The sequence below is a fragment of the Daucus carota genome, chromosome 1 (assembly GCF_001625215.2).
Source record: "Daucus carota subsp. sativus chromosome 1, DH1 v3.0, whole genome shotgun sequence".
Taxonomy (NCBI): domain Eukaryota; kingdom Viridiplantae; phylum Streptophyta; class Magnoliopsida; order Apiales; family Apiaceae; genus Daucus; species Daucus carota.
In genome coordinates, this window is record NC_030381.2 from 45,768,340 (window position 1) to 45,785,753 (window position 17,414).

Here is a 17,414-nt window from a genome sequence, read left to right on the forward strand (position 1 = left end):
TCATGTTTCAGTGTCGAGCTTTCGCCAAGGCTTTGCATTATAAAGAAATGGAATTCGAAGGTGCACGCACAAACAGGATGGATGCAAACCCTGTTGCTGTAGTTGAAGCTTTGATTCATATAAATAACCAGTTGCATCAGCATGAGGTGTCTGATTTCAAATTTGAAGTTCTCTCTGTTCAAGCATTGCTTCCACCGTCTGTTATACTATTGTTAATTTTGAGTAAATGCAACAATTTATTAATCTATGTTTTTGGGTTCAGGCTGCAGTTGGGATATTAACTTACGCTCAGCAAAACTTGGATGTACAACTTAAAGAGTCATGGTAACATTAAAATCTTCTTGTCTAAGTGTGTATGAATATGTGTCGGGGTGGGTTGGGGCCCTTGGGGGGGGGGGGGGGGTTGGATGTGGTTAATGGCATCGTACTATTGCCGCAGTTCGATCATTTTGGTGTATTTATTGTCCTGTACATTATGATTTGCAGTCTCTTTTTCTATATATAATAAGTTCAATGGGCTGGGCTGGGGTGTTTAATGATTGTCAGTTCTGCACTTTTGCCATTATGATGTTGCCAAATATTAAGTTTTCTGATATTATTTTACTCACTCGAAGGTATGAGAAATTGCAACGATGGGACGATGCCCTCAAGGCATATACAGCAAAAGCCACTCAGTCATCTAATCCTCATCTTGTTCTGGACGCCACACTAGGTATGTGTTAGTATTACTATGGTCAATCGGGTTTCGTACTTTATTGTGAATAACTGTTCAGTGTGCAGTGAGCAATCATAACTTGCTATTACGATTCTGGAAGAATGTAGTATTCCACAACAATTTGGCATGTAATGGTCAAATAAACAAATATTGCCAATGATTCAATCGTTTTTATGTTGCTTTTACCTTAAAATAAGTCTCTGGAGATTTTGGTGATTTATGCTATAAGTATTAAGTAGGGTTTTAGACTAATGGTGACATTGCTGTTTGTAACTGATTCGATTTACATGTAATTTAAACAGTAATTTAGTTGGTGGATCACCTTTAAACTGATGTTATGTCCAGTCAAACTTGTCATGAAGTTAGTTGTTGGTACTTCTATTAGAGAGTATTCTTTTGACTACATACACCGAGATCTGAGCAAAGATTAAGCTGCTTTATAATGATGGTTCGCTTATACTAGCATACATTGAAAATCGATGTTTCTTCTTTGTTCTTCTTGCAGGACGGATGCGTTGTCTTGCTGCATTGGCTCGTTGGGAGGAACTTAACAATTTGTGCAAGGAATACTGGACACCTGCTGAACCAGCTGCTCGACTAGAGATGGCACCTATGGTTATTAATTTTATGACATAACATTTCTTTAAATAATAGACTTCTGCTTTCGTTAACACGTTTATTTTGTAATCTGAATATCCTAGGCTGCACACGCTGCCTGGAACATGGGCGAGTGGGATAAGATGGCTGAATATGTTTCTCGACTGGATGATGGTGATGAAACTAAACTTAGGGTGTTGGGAAATACTGCTGCTACTGGTGATGGAGGTAGTAATGGCACATTTTTTAGGGCTGTTCTGTTAGTTCGTCGTGGGAAGGTATCATATTTTTGTTTATGATTCCCCAATGTGAATCAACTTCTAGTTTTATCTTTATAAGATTTGATCTAGCTTTCACTTTTTTTTTACAGTATGACGAGGCTCGTGAATATGTTGAGAGAGCAAGGAAATGTTTAGCCACTGAGCTTGCTGCTTTGGTTAGTTTCTTATATATGCAGTTGGACGAATATGAAAATCTGTTTAAAGCCTTCACATCTTTAACTGTTCTTCTGTTGATCTACTTACCATTCTGAGGTCTTGGAGTTATATTGTCATTGCAGCATTTGCTAAATTGAAGAGCTTTATTAACTCGGTTTGTCATGTGTATTGAGATGATCATTTACTCGGTGCTATTTAATAATTAAGATCGAAAACTACAAATTAATCTAGTGAGACGCTCTCGTTAGACAATTACTATTTTACTTTTATCTGACCCACTTAACTTATATAGGCCATAGGCAGTGTTGATTGTATTTTTCCTACTTAAATAGGGTTAAAGTTCACTTGTTTCTTCTCAAGGTTGTGTAGCTAAGATAACATGAGGGGTAAGATTGTTGATGCGAATGTGAATCGAATGATCTGGTATCTCATTTAGTAAAGTCAAGAGTACGTCACGAAATTCATGACAATGAGGTACTCATTCCAACCAAATTAATCCCTCAACAAACTCTAACACATGGAAAATAACATCCAGATTTTCATTTTCCACTACAGGACTGAAATACCATGAACCAAATACCCCTATCTCTGTGTTTGTATCCTGTACACATACATTTTTTGCGTTTCGTATACTGTACACATGCATTTTGTGCGCATCATATACTGTCCTATGTTCACTCACTTGTACAAGGAATAGCCTTTCTGATGCTATGTATATATAAGTGTTTTCTGGGGCTACTTAATGATGCTCTGTGTTGAACTAGCTGGTCTATACCCCCTATTATTTATAATACATATTCCTCTCCCCTATCCCCATATCTTCTGTTGTAGTTTTTACACTTTGACCATATTTAAGAGCATACCTGAAGCTTAAAATCTTGACCGCATGCGGTTCAACAAGAAAGCATTGGTGTAGTTTTGCTTGCCAAGGCAAAAGGAAGCCCAAGATGGATTTCATTATGCATAATTTTAGTGAAGTTGATTTTGAAATGGATGAGAAAATATGTGGTGTAGAAATCATGATAGTATTTATAAACTTATCCAAGTGTGTTTCACCTGGAAACCTCTTATAATTGCCTCCTAGAAAGATTAAAAAGACTAAGCAGCTAAAGATGTGCTACTTTATTATATATCATGTGTGTGTGTGTGTGTCAAAGATGTAAGTGAGAGTTTTATGTTGATCAATTACCCTCTATTTAATCCTCTTCAGCCCTGTTTACAGAGATTGATTCTGTTCTCAGAGAACAGTGAGATGCATGATTTTTATCACAAGTGCAATTTTCCCGGTTACCGGTATCTCTAATCAGTTAATTATATGTTGTGATGTCACCAGATTTTTCTCTAAAGCTCTGCACAGTTATTAACATCTCAAATTTCAGTTTTTTGTATAGACTCGTAATACAAAATAAGACACTAGTTTTGTGAACTCTTCTCCAAAAATGGACATGTGGAAATTCAACTGTAATATGCATATTGACTAGCTCTCAAAAATCAAAATTGATAAGATGAAAGTGCCTTCTATTAATCGTTACCGTGCAAACATTAAGACAAGACATGACCATTATATAAGTAATTGTGTTAGAAGATACATGAAACTGAAAAATGCAGTCGGTGACTTAACCTGGGATTCCCGGAGTTTCCATATGCTATTTCATTAGTGATTCTTATAGTTTTTAAATTGATTTATGGATACTAGTATTGGGTGAAAGATATGTTTGTTGCTAGATGTTATGGAAGGTCGCTCCTTTATTCTTCTTTTTAGGAAATTTAATATTTAGTTATCGTTTGTATCCACAAATCTATTGTATATTATCTCAAGTTAACCTTAGAACTGGATGTGCAATGTGGATGGTTAGTATTTCGTCACTTATCATTATTTACCTATGCTAGGTATTAGAGAGCTATGAACGGGCATACAGTAATATGGTTCGTGTTCAGCAGCTGTCAGAACTTGAAGAGGTAACAACACACATTTTTCTGAACTTGGTTTTTAAACACATTTCTTTAAGCAAGTATGTGACAGCAGGGAGTTAATGTATATGTGTATTTATGATTGCAAAAGGTTATTGATTACTGTACTCTTCCGGTGGGAAACCCAGTTGCTGAAGGACGCCGGGCCCTTATTCGTAATATGTGGAACGAGCGCATAAAAGGCGCAAAACGAAATGTTGAGGTAAATACTATTGGCTCTTTGCTAGTTTTTGGTACAAGTCAAGAAGAATGTTTTGAAGAAGTAGATTATCCTTTAAGAAAAGAGTTGTATGAAATGTAATGCCATAACTTTCGAGCCTTAGTTACTTGTTATTCGCATAATATCATTAGAATGTCTATTTTTTAGATATTTTCCAGAGTACATGGTCCAAATCTGCACTATAAGTTGGAAGGCTGTGTTTAATATTTTTCTGTTGAGGAGAATAGTGAGTTTAAGCATGACACAATGTGAAAAAGTAGATTCTGGATGGAATTCTTCTGCTTTTTGGTAGTAGTATGAGGACTTCTCTCCAGGAATATGGTTGTATTGAGATGAGCGAAGGTGTTCTGCATCCTCTGAACAATCAAACAATCAATCAGCTCAATACTGCCTTCTTTTGTTAGCTGCTCTTCCGTTAACTAGTCTCTCAAGTATCTTTCCCTTTGATAGGGAGATGCTATCCTCTTCAACAGAATATTTAGTGATAGGATAGGAAATATGCAATGATGTTACTAAAGAGTTTGAAATACACGTTAGCTGCGATTTGTTGTAGAATCTTTAGCCTTTATCCAGAAAATCTGAATGAGTTGATGTCCTATGTAGCATGACGTAGTTGGTAAATAGGTCAGAAGTAGGTTTAATATATTTTTTTTTTTTTTGACTAATATGGCTTATAGCCTTACAAAGTGAGTATCTGTTCTAAGATATTCTCGTGGTGAGCCAGAGTCGAACCCATGACCTGGGACGACAGAGGATAAACCCTTAACCACTGGGCTATCCAATCGTGCTCAGTAGGTTTAATATATTAGGTATCTGATTGGATAAAAAGGGCCATTTTAAGAAGATATATGGTTCATTTCAGAGATCTGCTTTGGAATAAATAAGGAGTTGAATGAGGTATATAATGACCTCAATTTTTGTTAAAAAGAGGAAATTGATGCAGAGTACACTGTTACCCAATTGTAGAATTGAGGAAGTTAGCGCTGATCATCTGAGATCAGTGCAATGTAGTTTGTTACAATTTAAATAATAGAACTTGCCTTAGTTGTAGAGGGAATATTATACAATACAACAGAGATATATTACAGATCAATATATTAGGGTCGCGCTCAAGAGAGAACCAGTCCTTAAAATAGAACCATAGAACCACTAAGGTTCTGCTGCAGAACCCTAAATTTTAAATAGATTTTTAGGATCTATCAAAAATAATTTTATAATATAATACATAGATTTTGACATTTTTTTGCATGTGAAGTTCTGCTGCAGAACCCTAACTAATACTTATGTTCTGCTGCAGAACCCTACCTAATAAGGTAAGGGTTCTTTGGTTCTCTCTCTAATGGTTCTCTCTTGAACATGACCCCAATATATTAATATTTGAATTTTTCCATTAATATACTAGAGAACAATGGTGTGTATATAATTATATGCATATTAGAGTGGGGAAATGTCTTGGTCTTAGTATTATGCTTTAAGGCATGCATATTTGCCTTGTTGAGCACCTTAGCCCGCCCATTTTAAACAGAGCAGTCAGTGAGTGTGACTATCAATCATTTTCATTTTCTTAACCAAGTGATAGAATGGCTATAGCTCAGATTGAAGTAGTTGATTGAAGTTTTATCTAAAAAGTTAAACTTGTGACTTCAAGAAAATTGATATATAGTTAGTTAAGCAAATTTCTGGCATAATGACTCTTAATAAATATAATGCTGGATTAAGCATTTGAAGGAAAATGGTGATAAGTGATCAGAAACATTTTAAAGGCTGACATAATCTGTATATGGTTTTCCCTGATTGACATGTTGCTTCTCTACGTAACCTGTGCAGCTAATTCCTCTGCTTGAGCTTTGCTTGTTTTGGAGTTATGTAAGTTTGAAGATATTTACTATACTGCTTGTTTTGTTAACACTGTATCAGTAGAATATCAATAAAGACAAATTTAACTATGGTAGTGCAGCATTCATATGTGTGCTCATTTAAATGTTCGTTGCACATTCTTGTGGTTTATTCAGTCATATGGACGTGAGTGTTCTGTTGACATGTATGCATCCCTTCATTGCCAATCTGACACTTGATTACTCGTAATAAATTGATCTGTAGGTTTGGCAAGCACTTTTAGCAGTTAGGGCACTGGTACTACCTCCTATAGAAGACAGTGAAACTTGGCTCAAGTTTGTTTCACTTTGCCGAAAAAGTGGGAGAATTAGTCAAGCAAGGTCAACTTTAGTTAAACTTCTACAGGTGAGCAAGACATGTCTGTGAGGTCTATCAGAAGCTCATGTTGGTTTATGAAGTTAGTTTTATAGCCCTTGATGTTATTGTTTGTATAGTTTGACCCTGAAACAACTCCTGAAAATGCACGCTATTATGGACCTCCTCAAGTGATGTTAGCTTACTTGGAGTACCAATGGTCAGTTGGAGATGACCATAAGCGCAAGGAAGCCTTTTATAGGCTAAAGGTACACAACTGTTCTTAATGTCATGGAAGTAACATGACTCTCAAGTAATTTTTACGGTTTGGTATGGTCTATTACTCATTTGTTATAATGTTCGGAAATATGATCCTATATTAGGATTTAGCACTGGAGCTTTCAAGTACACCTAGTCTCCAACCAGCTACCGTGAATAATATGATCGGCGTTACTAGTGAACCACTAATTGCCCGTGTATATCTGAAACTTGGAACTTGGCAGTGGGCACTTTCTCCTGGTTTAGATGATGACTCTATACAAGGTGGCCTAGCTTGTGCCTTTTTTTTTTTACTATCAATAACTTGATTTTCTGTGTTTTTTTAAGCTTGTTCCCCGATGTCCATAGATATCCTCACTGCATTCAGGAATGCCACTCATTGTGCTACCAAGTGGGCAAAAGCATGGCATACATGGGCACTCTTTAATACAGCAGTAATGTCACATTACACTACAAGAGGACTTTCTAATGTTACCGGGCAGTTTGTCGTCGCTGCCGTCACTGGATATTTTCACTCTATAGCCTGTGCAGCACATGCTAAAGGAGTTGATGACAGTTTACAGGTGACTAGTAACATGTTAAGCTTTGAGCACTGTAGCTCTTGCAGAACTTTTTTATCTATGTTTTTGTGATCGTCTTTTCTGTTTCTGTCTATTTTAACTTTACCACGTTCATTAAATACACCTGTCTAATTCCTGGTCCTGTCAAAATTAGTGTCTTTGAAGCATTTCCTCTAGGTTTGAACGCCTTGAGCATATGGAATAGCAAAAGTGTTGTGGTCAATTGTATAGCATTTTAAAGATAAAATCAAGTAGACATGGCATGCTGGAGAGTGAAGAACTTGTTCAGTTGTTCTATGTGGCAATATTTTGGTTACTTTTGTCTAGCAAACTTCATTTTCGACACACATTTCTACAAAAAAACTTAATATTGTGGTTTCAATGTGTTCACAGTACTATTGATTAGGTATAATTCCTTCTGTTTACAACTGAAACTCTTCATCTTACTGTCTTCGGCCGGTTCTGTAGAAAAATTTTGTCCAGTGCACTAGGGCTGGCAATTTCGGGTTTCGGGTCGGGTTCGGGTCGGGTTGACAGCTGCGGGTCAAAAAATTTACCCAACCCGAACCCGACCCGAAAATTAATATTTATTAATAAAAATATTTTTTAAATAATAAATAAATATTATTTTAATCCAAATAAATTAATTTTTATTAAATTAAATAATTTTATATTAAATTAAATAATTTTATATTAAATTTAACTAATAAATTTTATAAAAATAATATAAATATATATAATATTTATATTATATATTAATTTTCGGGTCAATTTCGGGTAACCCGAATTCAACCCGAAAATGACCCGATTTTTCTGGGTTGGTTTTGGGTCAACCCGAATTCGACCCGAACCCGAAAACCCCCAACCCGAATTCGTATTTTGCGGGTCGAATTCGTGTCGGGTTGTCGGGTCGGGTCCAATATTGCCACCCCTACAGTGCACGTAGTATATACTTTCATCTCTGTTTAGATTTGTACTTGAAAAACAATTTATGAATATAAACCTAGGGTCGCGCTCAAGAGAGAACCAATCCTTAATATAGAACCATAGAACCACTAAGGTTCTGCTGTAGAATACTAAATTTTAAATAGATTTTCAGGATCTAAATCTAAATACATGTTTTTGCATCGTTATGTGTGTTCAAAAATAATTTTAAAATATAATACATAAACACGACACTTTTTTGCTTGTGCAGTTCTGCTGCAGAACCCTTATTAATACTAGAAGGTTCTAAGGGTTCTTAGGCTAAGGGTTCTAAGAGGAACATGACCCTATAAACCTTTATGACTGTGCCCTTGTTAATATACTTTACTCACTTGGTGAGTTTAGATTCTTATTTCCTTTTATATATATATATATATATATGTGCACGTATAAATATGTACTCTATAACCTGCCTCGGTTCACAGTAAAGTTGTTAATGCATAAAAAAAATTGGCCTGTTAGTTGCACTTTATTCTGAAGATATAAATGTGTGTTCTGACATGTTAATGTTGCTTGGCGCAACTAATTTAACCATGATAGTTTCTTATTGAACCAATGTATCTTTCTCTTTTCAGGATATACTCCGTCTTTTAACCTTATGGTTCAACCATGGAGCTACCCAAGAGGTTCAACTGGCTCTTCAAAAAGGTTTCACCCATGTAAATATCAACACATGGTTGGTTGTGTTGCCACAGATAATTGCTAGAATACACTCCAATAATCATGCTGTCAGAGAATTGATACAGTCTCTATTAGTACGGATTGGGCAAAATCATCCCCAGGTTTGATTTAGACCCCTTTTACAAAAATCATTGTTTTATTGTGCGCCATATGAATCAGTAGATTCCTTTTTTTTTTTGTGCCTTCTTTTTGTCAATGAGTATTATCTCCCAATAAAAACACCTTTTTTTTTCATATATTCATTACTTTTTTTTCCTTATAGAGCAACTTTTTTCCTTTTTTTTCTTATCTCCATCACTCCATGCTTCGGTTTTTGGCGAACATAAGTAATAAATTTAATAAAGCTTAAAGGCTTCTATGGTATATGAACAAAATAGAGACATATGCATATATATATATATATATATATATATGTATATATGTATATATATATTTATTTTATTTTAGTTTCTAAGGGGACGTGAACAGGGGTTATGGGTTGTGTTTCTCCTCGGTTCTACTTTATCAATGATTAGTACTTTCTTTGTCAGTTAAATTGTTGTATTGGTTACTGGACTTTTTATATTCAACGCGAAGGCAAGAAAAGATCCTAGAGTATGGTATTTGTGTTTTTATATATCAAACTATTAGTAGACTTAGGGTATGTGTTTTCGATCTTCTCACATTTACATTTGGCTTTGAAAATACTGACATACTTGCTTCTGGAACTGAATTGTTGGAACTTACAGTCGAGAGCATTATGTATGCTATATTAGAAATTCTAAGATTTCACAGTTACATATTCAAAAGTTACATATTTGAATATGTATCAATATCTAGTCTTTAATCTTTTGTCCTTGGGGCCTAGAATAAAATTGTGAAAAATTATGTGCCTTGAAGGTGTATAAGAATCTGTAGGGAATAGGTTAGGGCTGCCTCCATCCCTACTTATAATATAAGAAATAAAAAAGAATATTGATAGAATATTAGAATGTTTGATTAATCTTAATGGTTGAGTTGTACTTCTAATGTTATACAATTGAACATTTTTTTTGGTAGAATGTGATTAACTGAGCGTCTGGTATATAGGCTCTAGCAGTCATGCCTGTATCTTGTATGCACTAGCTCTTATCATTTGATCTTTTAAGTCCTCTTTTGTTCTTGTTGTTTGAAAATATATTCAAATGCTTTCTGATGTGTAGCTTGTTAGACTGTTAGTTGGACCAGCATTTGTACTCTAATTGCCTTATTATGATCTGTACGTTCTAACTAAATCGCCTTTCAGGCTCTCATGTATCCTCTGCTTGTGGCGTGCAAATCAATTAGCACTTTACGAAGAGCTGCTGCCGAAGAAGTGGTTGATAAAGTTAGGCAACATAGTGGTGTACTGGTGGACCAGGTGAAGAAAAATAGTGATAGTTATGCAACTTTTAATCCTTGCTGCATATATCTTGACTGGTCAATTTTGATTGTGAAGGCACAACTTGTATCAAAGGAGTTAATTAGAGTTGCAATACTTTGGCATGAAATGTGGCATGAAGCACTGGAAGAAGCTAGTCGTTTATATTTTGGTGAACACAATATTGAGGGAATGTTGAAGGTCTTAGAGCCATTGCATGAAATGCTTGAGGAAGGTGTGTTGCGGAACAATGCCACTGCAAAAGAGAAATCTTTTATTCAGGTTGTTACGCTTTCACGAAGCTACCTCTTTGTTATTTATTTAAAATTTAAAACAAAAGAACAAATTTTTTAACATCTTAGTTGCGGTCATCTATAGTAGCAGACAAGTAAATGTTCAACCCCATTGACAATCACGTGTGGTAAAAGTAATAATAATGGGCGATTGGGCGTCAAAGTGGGATGAAACAGACATTTATCGATTTCTGTTTTGTTGGAAAGTGCGAGGAGATAAAGAGAGGGCCAAAGGGGCTCTTTGCAACTCATTCATCCTCTAAAATGTTTGATACTGTAAGATTTACTCTCTTCGTCCTACCCAATTATTTACATTTGGGTGGGGTTTGGAGGTCCAGAAAAGGAAAAAGTGGTACAGTGGAGGGACGACTTATTATTTAACAATTATAAATTTATAATAGATTAGAAAGGTGTACGGATGTTGTGGGCCCAATCAGTTTATTATTATTAAAACTTGTCCGTTGTGCTTTTATGCATCTTACTCAGAGCAAGATGCATATAATATTACTAGATTTCCAATCCGGTTGACTGCTCTCACAGTCTGACTCTCTGCTCAACACATTGACATCATTTTTTTTTTTTTTGAATTCCCCTATTGTGTTTAGTCTTTGAAGTCTCCTTGTGTTACCAATAAAAGGTTCAACCCCCCATATTGTATTTGTACATTGGCACATTCAACTTTAGTTGTCAATTTGATTAAATCACATGTTTCAAATTTTACTTTTTGAATACTAGTATCTGCCCTCTAAATTTGAGACGACTTTTTGTGATTGTGTTTGTGGGATAGGGTCAGCATAATACAACGTTACAACCTAGGCAAGATATAATGACTGTATTATTGTATGTGTCACAATTTGGACAATATGGTGTGAATGAAGGGAAGTGATTTAGAATTAAAATAATTGGCTGAAATATTCAACTTGTTAATAATCAAGCAAATGCTGTTTTGTAGTTCACATTTCAACTACAACTCTCATCACTCAAGAGCCAAATCTAAATTTCGAGAAGTTAAACCACTTTATACTTTTCAGTGCTTGGCTTTATTGTGCAATTACCTAGGTGTTGCATCTACTTCCTAACTAATAATGTCCATCATCCACAATTTGTACTTTATTAGACATATCGCCATGAATTGCTGGAAGCATATGAATGCTGCATAAAGTATAAGACGACAGGCAAAGATGCTGAACTCACTCAGGTGCCATCTCTCTCTCTCTCTCTCTCTCTCTCATGTTACTGAAATAGTTTGCACTTTATATCAATCATCATAAGATAGCATCAGAATTTCTTTTAATTGCCTAATTAATGAGTTCTTATATTTTAAAGCTTAGAGGACCACACTTTGGACTTTGTTTAGGATATCAAGGTGATAATGGTAATCAAAATACCTATCTTAGATGTGCATTGGGTGCTTGTTTAGCAGCGATTATTTTGCTTAATGCTGTTTAAAAGGCACATGAATCGATTGCTTCTGCATTAAATTTTGCTGTAATCTTTATTACTGGTTTCCTCACTAACACTTTGGTTGACCTGATTATGTGAAAATAATGGTTTTGCCATTACTTCTGCATTGTATTAGTTTACATCCTTCAAACCACTGGTTTTACAAATAAAGTTTGCTTGATCAGGCTTGGGATCTCTATTATCACGTCTTTAGACGAATTGATAAGCAACTTACAACTCTTACCACACTGGACCTACAGGTAAAGCCATGCTTACCCTTTTCTTAAAAGACCATATATATATACATATATATATCTCTATTTATATATATATATATATATATATATATATATATATATATATATATATATATATATATATATATATATATATATATATATATATATATATATATATATATATACTCCCTCCGTCCCAATGAATTGTATACAGTTTCCTTTTTGGGACGTCCATTCAATTGTATACATTCCAAAAGTAGTAAATTTTTATAATATAAAACATCATTACACCAATACTTTCTTCCACTATCTCCATTCTATAATAATATAAACACTATTACACCCACTACTTTCCTCCACCATCTCAAATTTATTATTAAATATAAATGGGTCCCACCACTATACCCACTTTTCATCCAACTTTACTCATTTCTTACCCATTTTCTTGGTCTCCGTGTCCCAGCCATTTGTATACAAATGACTGGGACGGAGGGAGTATATTTATTTATTTATTTATTTATTTTCAATCCTGGTATTTGTTGTGTGCACCAAATTAGTCTGTTTCCCCGGAGTTGTTAGAATGCCGTGATTTGGAGCTGGCTGTTCCTGGAACCTATAAAGCAGGTGAGATCAAGATATCATCCAATTTTTTTCCCTACACAGATTTTGGAAAAAATTAATAAAGACTTTCTGCTTATTCAACCTTTAGATGTACCTCATTTCTGAATCACATATTGTGAACTTATATTTTGCAGATTCACCCGTGGTTACAATTGCATCATTTGCACCTCAACTTGTTGTTATTACATCCAAGCAACGCCCTAGAAAATTGACGATACATGGAAGTGATGGAGATGATTATGCTTTCTTGCTGAAAGGACATGAAGATTTACGCCAAGATGAACGTGTCATGCAAGTAATAGTTACTGTAACTTCTTGTTCATCTTACACCAGTGGATGATAGATAGCGCTTGATGTTATTATATCTCCAATAAGTTTCTTATGCAGTGTGTATATTACAAGTAAATTTATTTGGTTGCTGCAAATTTGTATCTAACTTTGATGTATTTACCAGCTTTTTGGTTTGGTGAACACACTTTTGGAGAATTCTAGAAAAACTTCAGAGAAGGATCTTTCCATTGAACGATATGCTGTCATTCCATTATCGCCTAATAGTGGGTTGATAGGATGGGTGCCGAATTGTGATACCCTTCACCATCTTATCAGGGAGTACAGAGATGCCCGAAAGGTTTATTAAAGTTTATTCACCCCCCCCCCCCCCCCCCCCCACACACACACACACACTACGTATCTCTCTTTCCCCGTAGTTTTATACATACATTATGATTTATTTTATAATTTTGTAGATCACACTTAATCAAGAACATAAATTGATGCTTGGTTTTGCTCCGGACTATGATCATTTGCCACTTATATCCAAAGTAGAGGTGTTCGAGTATGCTCTTCAAAATACTGAAGGCAATGATTTGGCAAGGGTATGCAATTGGTGGGGTTTTATCTCGAGTTTTGCCTTTCAGTATTGGAATTTTTGTAGAATTAATCTGGGTGGTCCTTTTAGGTTCTTTGGTTAAAGAGCCGCACTTCGGAGGTCTGGTTAGACAGAAGAACGAACTATACCAGAAGTTTGGCCGTAATGAGCATGGTATGTGTTAAATTTCTCTTGTAATTATGTGGATATTCTTGGCAGCCTAGTTACTACGGCTGTACGTGGTCACTTTCATCTGTTGAGTTTATAAAATATTTAAACATACCACTTATTCGATGAGCACAGTAAAGAGTTCATACATGCAAAATCAAAAGTTTAGGGTGCAGTTGGGATCATTATAATGAATCTACGCTTCCTAAAGAACTTAACATGAATATGTACTTTTTAGAGCTTATAACTACTAAATTAATATATTCGTTATATTGATTGTTATCTTTTCATGATTAGTTTTTTGGGAATTTTGTTTTACACAATCTTAAATGTAACGTCTAATGTACTTATTAAATAAATAAATTATAATTATTTCTTTAGATATTTACACAAGTTCACAATTGTTAAAATACCCAGTCAAGAATTATTGTTTTCTAGAATTACAGTCCCGATATGAATTATTTTTGAAATTAAATCTCAGTTGCCGAAAATTTCTTCATAAATTATGTTTGATTGTTTTTCATTGAATGAACACGTTGCAAAACGTATATATATTAGTAAATCTCGTAAATTTATAATTTTGCAACATAAGTAAGTAAATTTTGGGTATTTATGAATATAATATGTATATTATGCTTCTATAATTACGAATGCAACTACTAAGCTTAAGCAAGTTGATATTATTTTCTGCTACTGTAAAATAAGATTTAAGTTTTTTTGCTAATAACATATAATGTTGTTTAAGTGCAGTATTATGTCACAATGCTGATTCATTTGAAGTTTTAAACTTGCTAATATACGTTTTTTTTTGTATATTTGTTTTATAAGATCAATTTCTTATTTTTATAAGTTCATAAATTGTATGTTCTATAATAATTTTTTTAACAAACTTGATCTAGATCTTAACTAAGAGGTCACAGCTATACAATTACTAACATGTTACTCTTTTAAGCTGCTAATATTCGAAACTTAGACCTTGATATTGTCGATTGTTAGAATAATGAGATTAATAATATTTTATTGTTTTGTAATTTCTGAAATACATTATTAATCTCTTAGTAAAATATTAAGTACAGATCTTGTAGAATTAAATGATAATTCTCCCTCCATTCTGCTTTATCTGATTTGTTTGACTTTTCTTGATCAAGTTGATCAATATCTAACTCAAAAAGCACATATGATATGTAAGAAGATATAGTAAGAAAGGAATATATTGTAGAATTAGAATCTGGTTTCCCTCTTAACATATACACTGAAATTTGCTCTAATCATAGAGGACTTCCTCGTTAAACCCAGAAGTTAATAATGTAAAAGTTTGTGGCAAATAGATAATTAATTTTTACTTTATTCGATCATTACAAATTTAGGGCCGTTAATTGTCAACATCTAGCCTTGACTATTTCTTTTCACTCATTGATAATTATCATTATTACCTTTGTCATTTTTCGCTTGCATCAGAGAATCAGATCTTTAAAAGAAATACATAAATCTATATTAAAAACTTTATTACACAAAACCAAAATAAAGCTGAACTGAATTAGATTCGTTTTTTTTTTTCTTGACTATTCTGCAGAAAGCTGTCTTTTAACTTGGCACTTCCCAGAGTTAAATGTTAAGTGTCCATTTTGTATTCCTTTTATATTTAATTTTTGCGTATACTTCTCATATCCAGTGGAAAAAAATGTATTGAACTTTTGATTTCTTAAAAATAACGAATAACAATTTAATTGAGTGAGAACTAAAATACATGAATCACTTTTCCATAACCTAGATTCTTTTAAGCTTTAGTGCAATATCACACAAAAATTAAACTGACAATCACATATTGATAAATACTCCCTCTGTCCTAGTAGGTTCGTTACATTACTTTTTGGCACGCATTTTGAGGCTCCTATAGAGTACAGTTCCATAATATTTATTCCCTCTGAATAAAAGTTTGGTGTTTAAACTTTTATTCAAAAAAAAAAATGAAACAACGTTATAGAATTATATTTTATAGGAGCCTCAAAATGTGTGCAAACAGTGAACGTAATCAATCTGTTGGGATGGACAGGGTATATGTGTTTATACTGTTTTTTTAAATTTATATGTACTAACTACGAAGAATTGAATTATAAATTTGACACAGGGACCTAAATATAAGATCGTCTACGTAATTGTATATACCAAGTATAAAATTTGAATGATATCTAACAAAGCGATATCGTAGACCTAGATTATACCTTCTTTACTTTAGAGAATAAATCCTAAATATTATTTCAGTTCACAAGGTGTAAATCCAGAATTTTATTTAGCAATGAAATTATTGTTATATAGATATAACGGTATCTAACAATTTTAAATAAGTTTAATGGTGATGATTTTTTGATGAATGATGATAGTACATGATAGTCCAAATTTTGGATAAATTGTCTTTTCATATATATACATATATATATACATACATACATACATACATATATACACATATATATAGGGTTATGTTCCTTTTAGAACCCTTGGCCTAAGAATCCTTAGAACCCTTAGCCTTATTTCTAGTATTAATTAGGGTTCTGCAGCAGAACTGCACAGGAAAAAATGTCGTGTCTATGTATTATATTTTTAAATTTTTGAACACACAACAATGCAAAAACCATGTATTTAGATTTAGATCATGGAAATCTATTTAAAATTTTGAGTTCTGCAGCATAGCCTTAGTGGTTCTAAGGTTCCATTTTAAGGATGGGTTCTCTCTTGAGCGCGGTTCTACCCTATATATATGTATATATATTGAAACTAACATAGAAACCAATGCTATTAAGGAGAATGGGAAGCGTTGTGGAGCCCGGGGGTGGAACCCGAGGTGGGCTGGGATGGGGCCTAGCAGTAGCAGGTGGGGCCAAGTTTGGGCTCTTGGGCATGTCTAGAGCCTGTCTGGGGCCTGTTTCGGAGCTTTGCCAGCACTGAATGTTTATTGGCATCTAGTATGCCCTTATTAATTGGGCATTTCTGTAATTTTCATTTTGGTGTTTCAGGTTGGGTACCTTCTTGGTTTAGGTGACCGGCACCCTAGCAATCTTATGCTTCATCGTTCCAGGTACTACTTACGAGAAGGAGATTAATTACGTTACCAACAGTTTTGAAGTACTTACATATGCACTATGATTTGGCAGCGGAAAGATATTGCACATTGATTTTGGGGATTGCTTTGAAGCTTCAATGAACCGTGAGAAATTTCCTGAAAAGGTATTCTGCTATTTGAATCTTCTAGGGAACTTTTTCATTTCCTTATTGCATAACAATTTTAATTAATCCTTTATATGTTAATTAATGCAGGTCCCATTTCGCCTAACCAGAATGCTAGTGAAAGCTATGGAAGTTAGTGGCATCGAGGGTAATTTTCGTTCAACATGTGAAAATGTAATGCAAGTTCTCAGAACAAATAAAGATAGTGTAATGGCAATGATGGAGGTATTGTCTCTTTGTTAATTTTTCCTTCCCACTCTCGTATTTGGTAGTTATTGGCAAAGCTGTGTGGACTAATTTTATCTGACCTCTTATTCCAGTTGTGGTGGAACCTGAAATTTGATATCTAATAATAGTTTATTATCTAATCTGTATTATTAAAATTTTGCACTTTTTAGGTTCTATCCAACATTATTACCAGATGAGAAACGAATTTTAAATAACCATGTCAAGGGAATGGTATATATTTTAGTTTCATAATCTTAAAGTTGTATTATCAATTTATACGAGTAAATTTATAATCTAGTTTTAATATGTGAAAACGG

General features: G+C 34.1%; 1 protein-coding gene across 4 annotated transcripts in view; it reads left to right on the top strand.

Moving 5' to 3' along the window:
* Positions 1-17,414, top strand: part of LOC108200593 (serine/threonine-protein kinase TOR) — a 34,675-nt gene that overhangs the window by 15,128 nt on the left and 2,133 nt on the right. For all 4 annotated transcript variants that reach the window (XM_017368814.2, XM_064085693.1, XM_017368806.2 and 1 more), the window contains 25 exons: positions 12-146; positions 263-324; positions 615-712; positions 1,221-1,330; positions 1,417-1,590; positions 1,683-1,748; positions 3,640-3,708; positions 3,812-3,922; positions 6,041-6,181; positions 6,271-6,399; positions 6,514-6,673; positions 6,758-6,972; positions 8,529-8,735; positions 9,899-10,012; positions 10,091-10,294; positions 11,423-11,503; positions 11,934-12,008; positions 12,545-12,611; positions 12,743-12,903; positions 13,063-13,236; positions 13,355-13,483; positions 13,567-13,650; positions 16,659-16,720; positions 16,797-16,869; positions 16,960-17,094. In XM_017368814.2, coding sequence (XP_017224303.1) covers positions 12-146; positions 263-324; positions 615-712; positions 1,221-1,330; positions 1,417-1,590; positions 1,683-1,748; positions 3,640-3,708; positions 3,812-3,922; positions 6,041-6,181; positions 6,271-6,399; positions 6,514-6,673; positions 6,758-6,972; positions 8,529-8,735; positions 9,899-10,012; positions 10,091-10,294; positions 11,423-11,503; positions 11,934-12,008; positions 12,545-12,611; positions 12,743-12,903; positions 13,063-13,236; positions 13,355-13,483; positions 13,567-13,650; positions 16,659-16,720; positions 16,797-16,869; positions 16,960-17,094 — 3,036 coding nt within the window. The remainder of the gene's footprint in view (positions 1-11; positions 147-262; positions 325-614; positions 713-1,220; positions 1,331-1,416; positions 1,591-1,682; positions 1,749-3,639; positions 3,709-3,811; positions 3,923-6,040; positions 6,182-6,270; positions 6,400-6,513; positions 6,674-6,757; positions 6,973-8,528; positions 8,736-9,898; positions 10,013-10,090; positions 10,295-11,422; positions 11,504-11,933; positions 12,009-12,544; positions 12,612-12,742; positions 12,904-13,062; positions 13,237-13,354; positions 13,484-13,566; positions 13,651-16,658; positions 16,721-16,796; positions 16,870-16,959; positions 17,095-17,414) is intronic.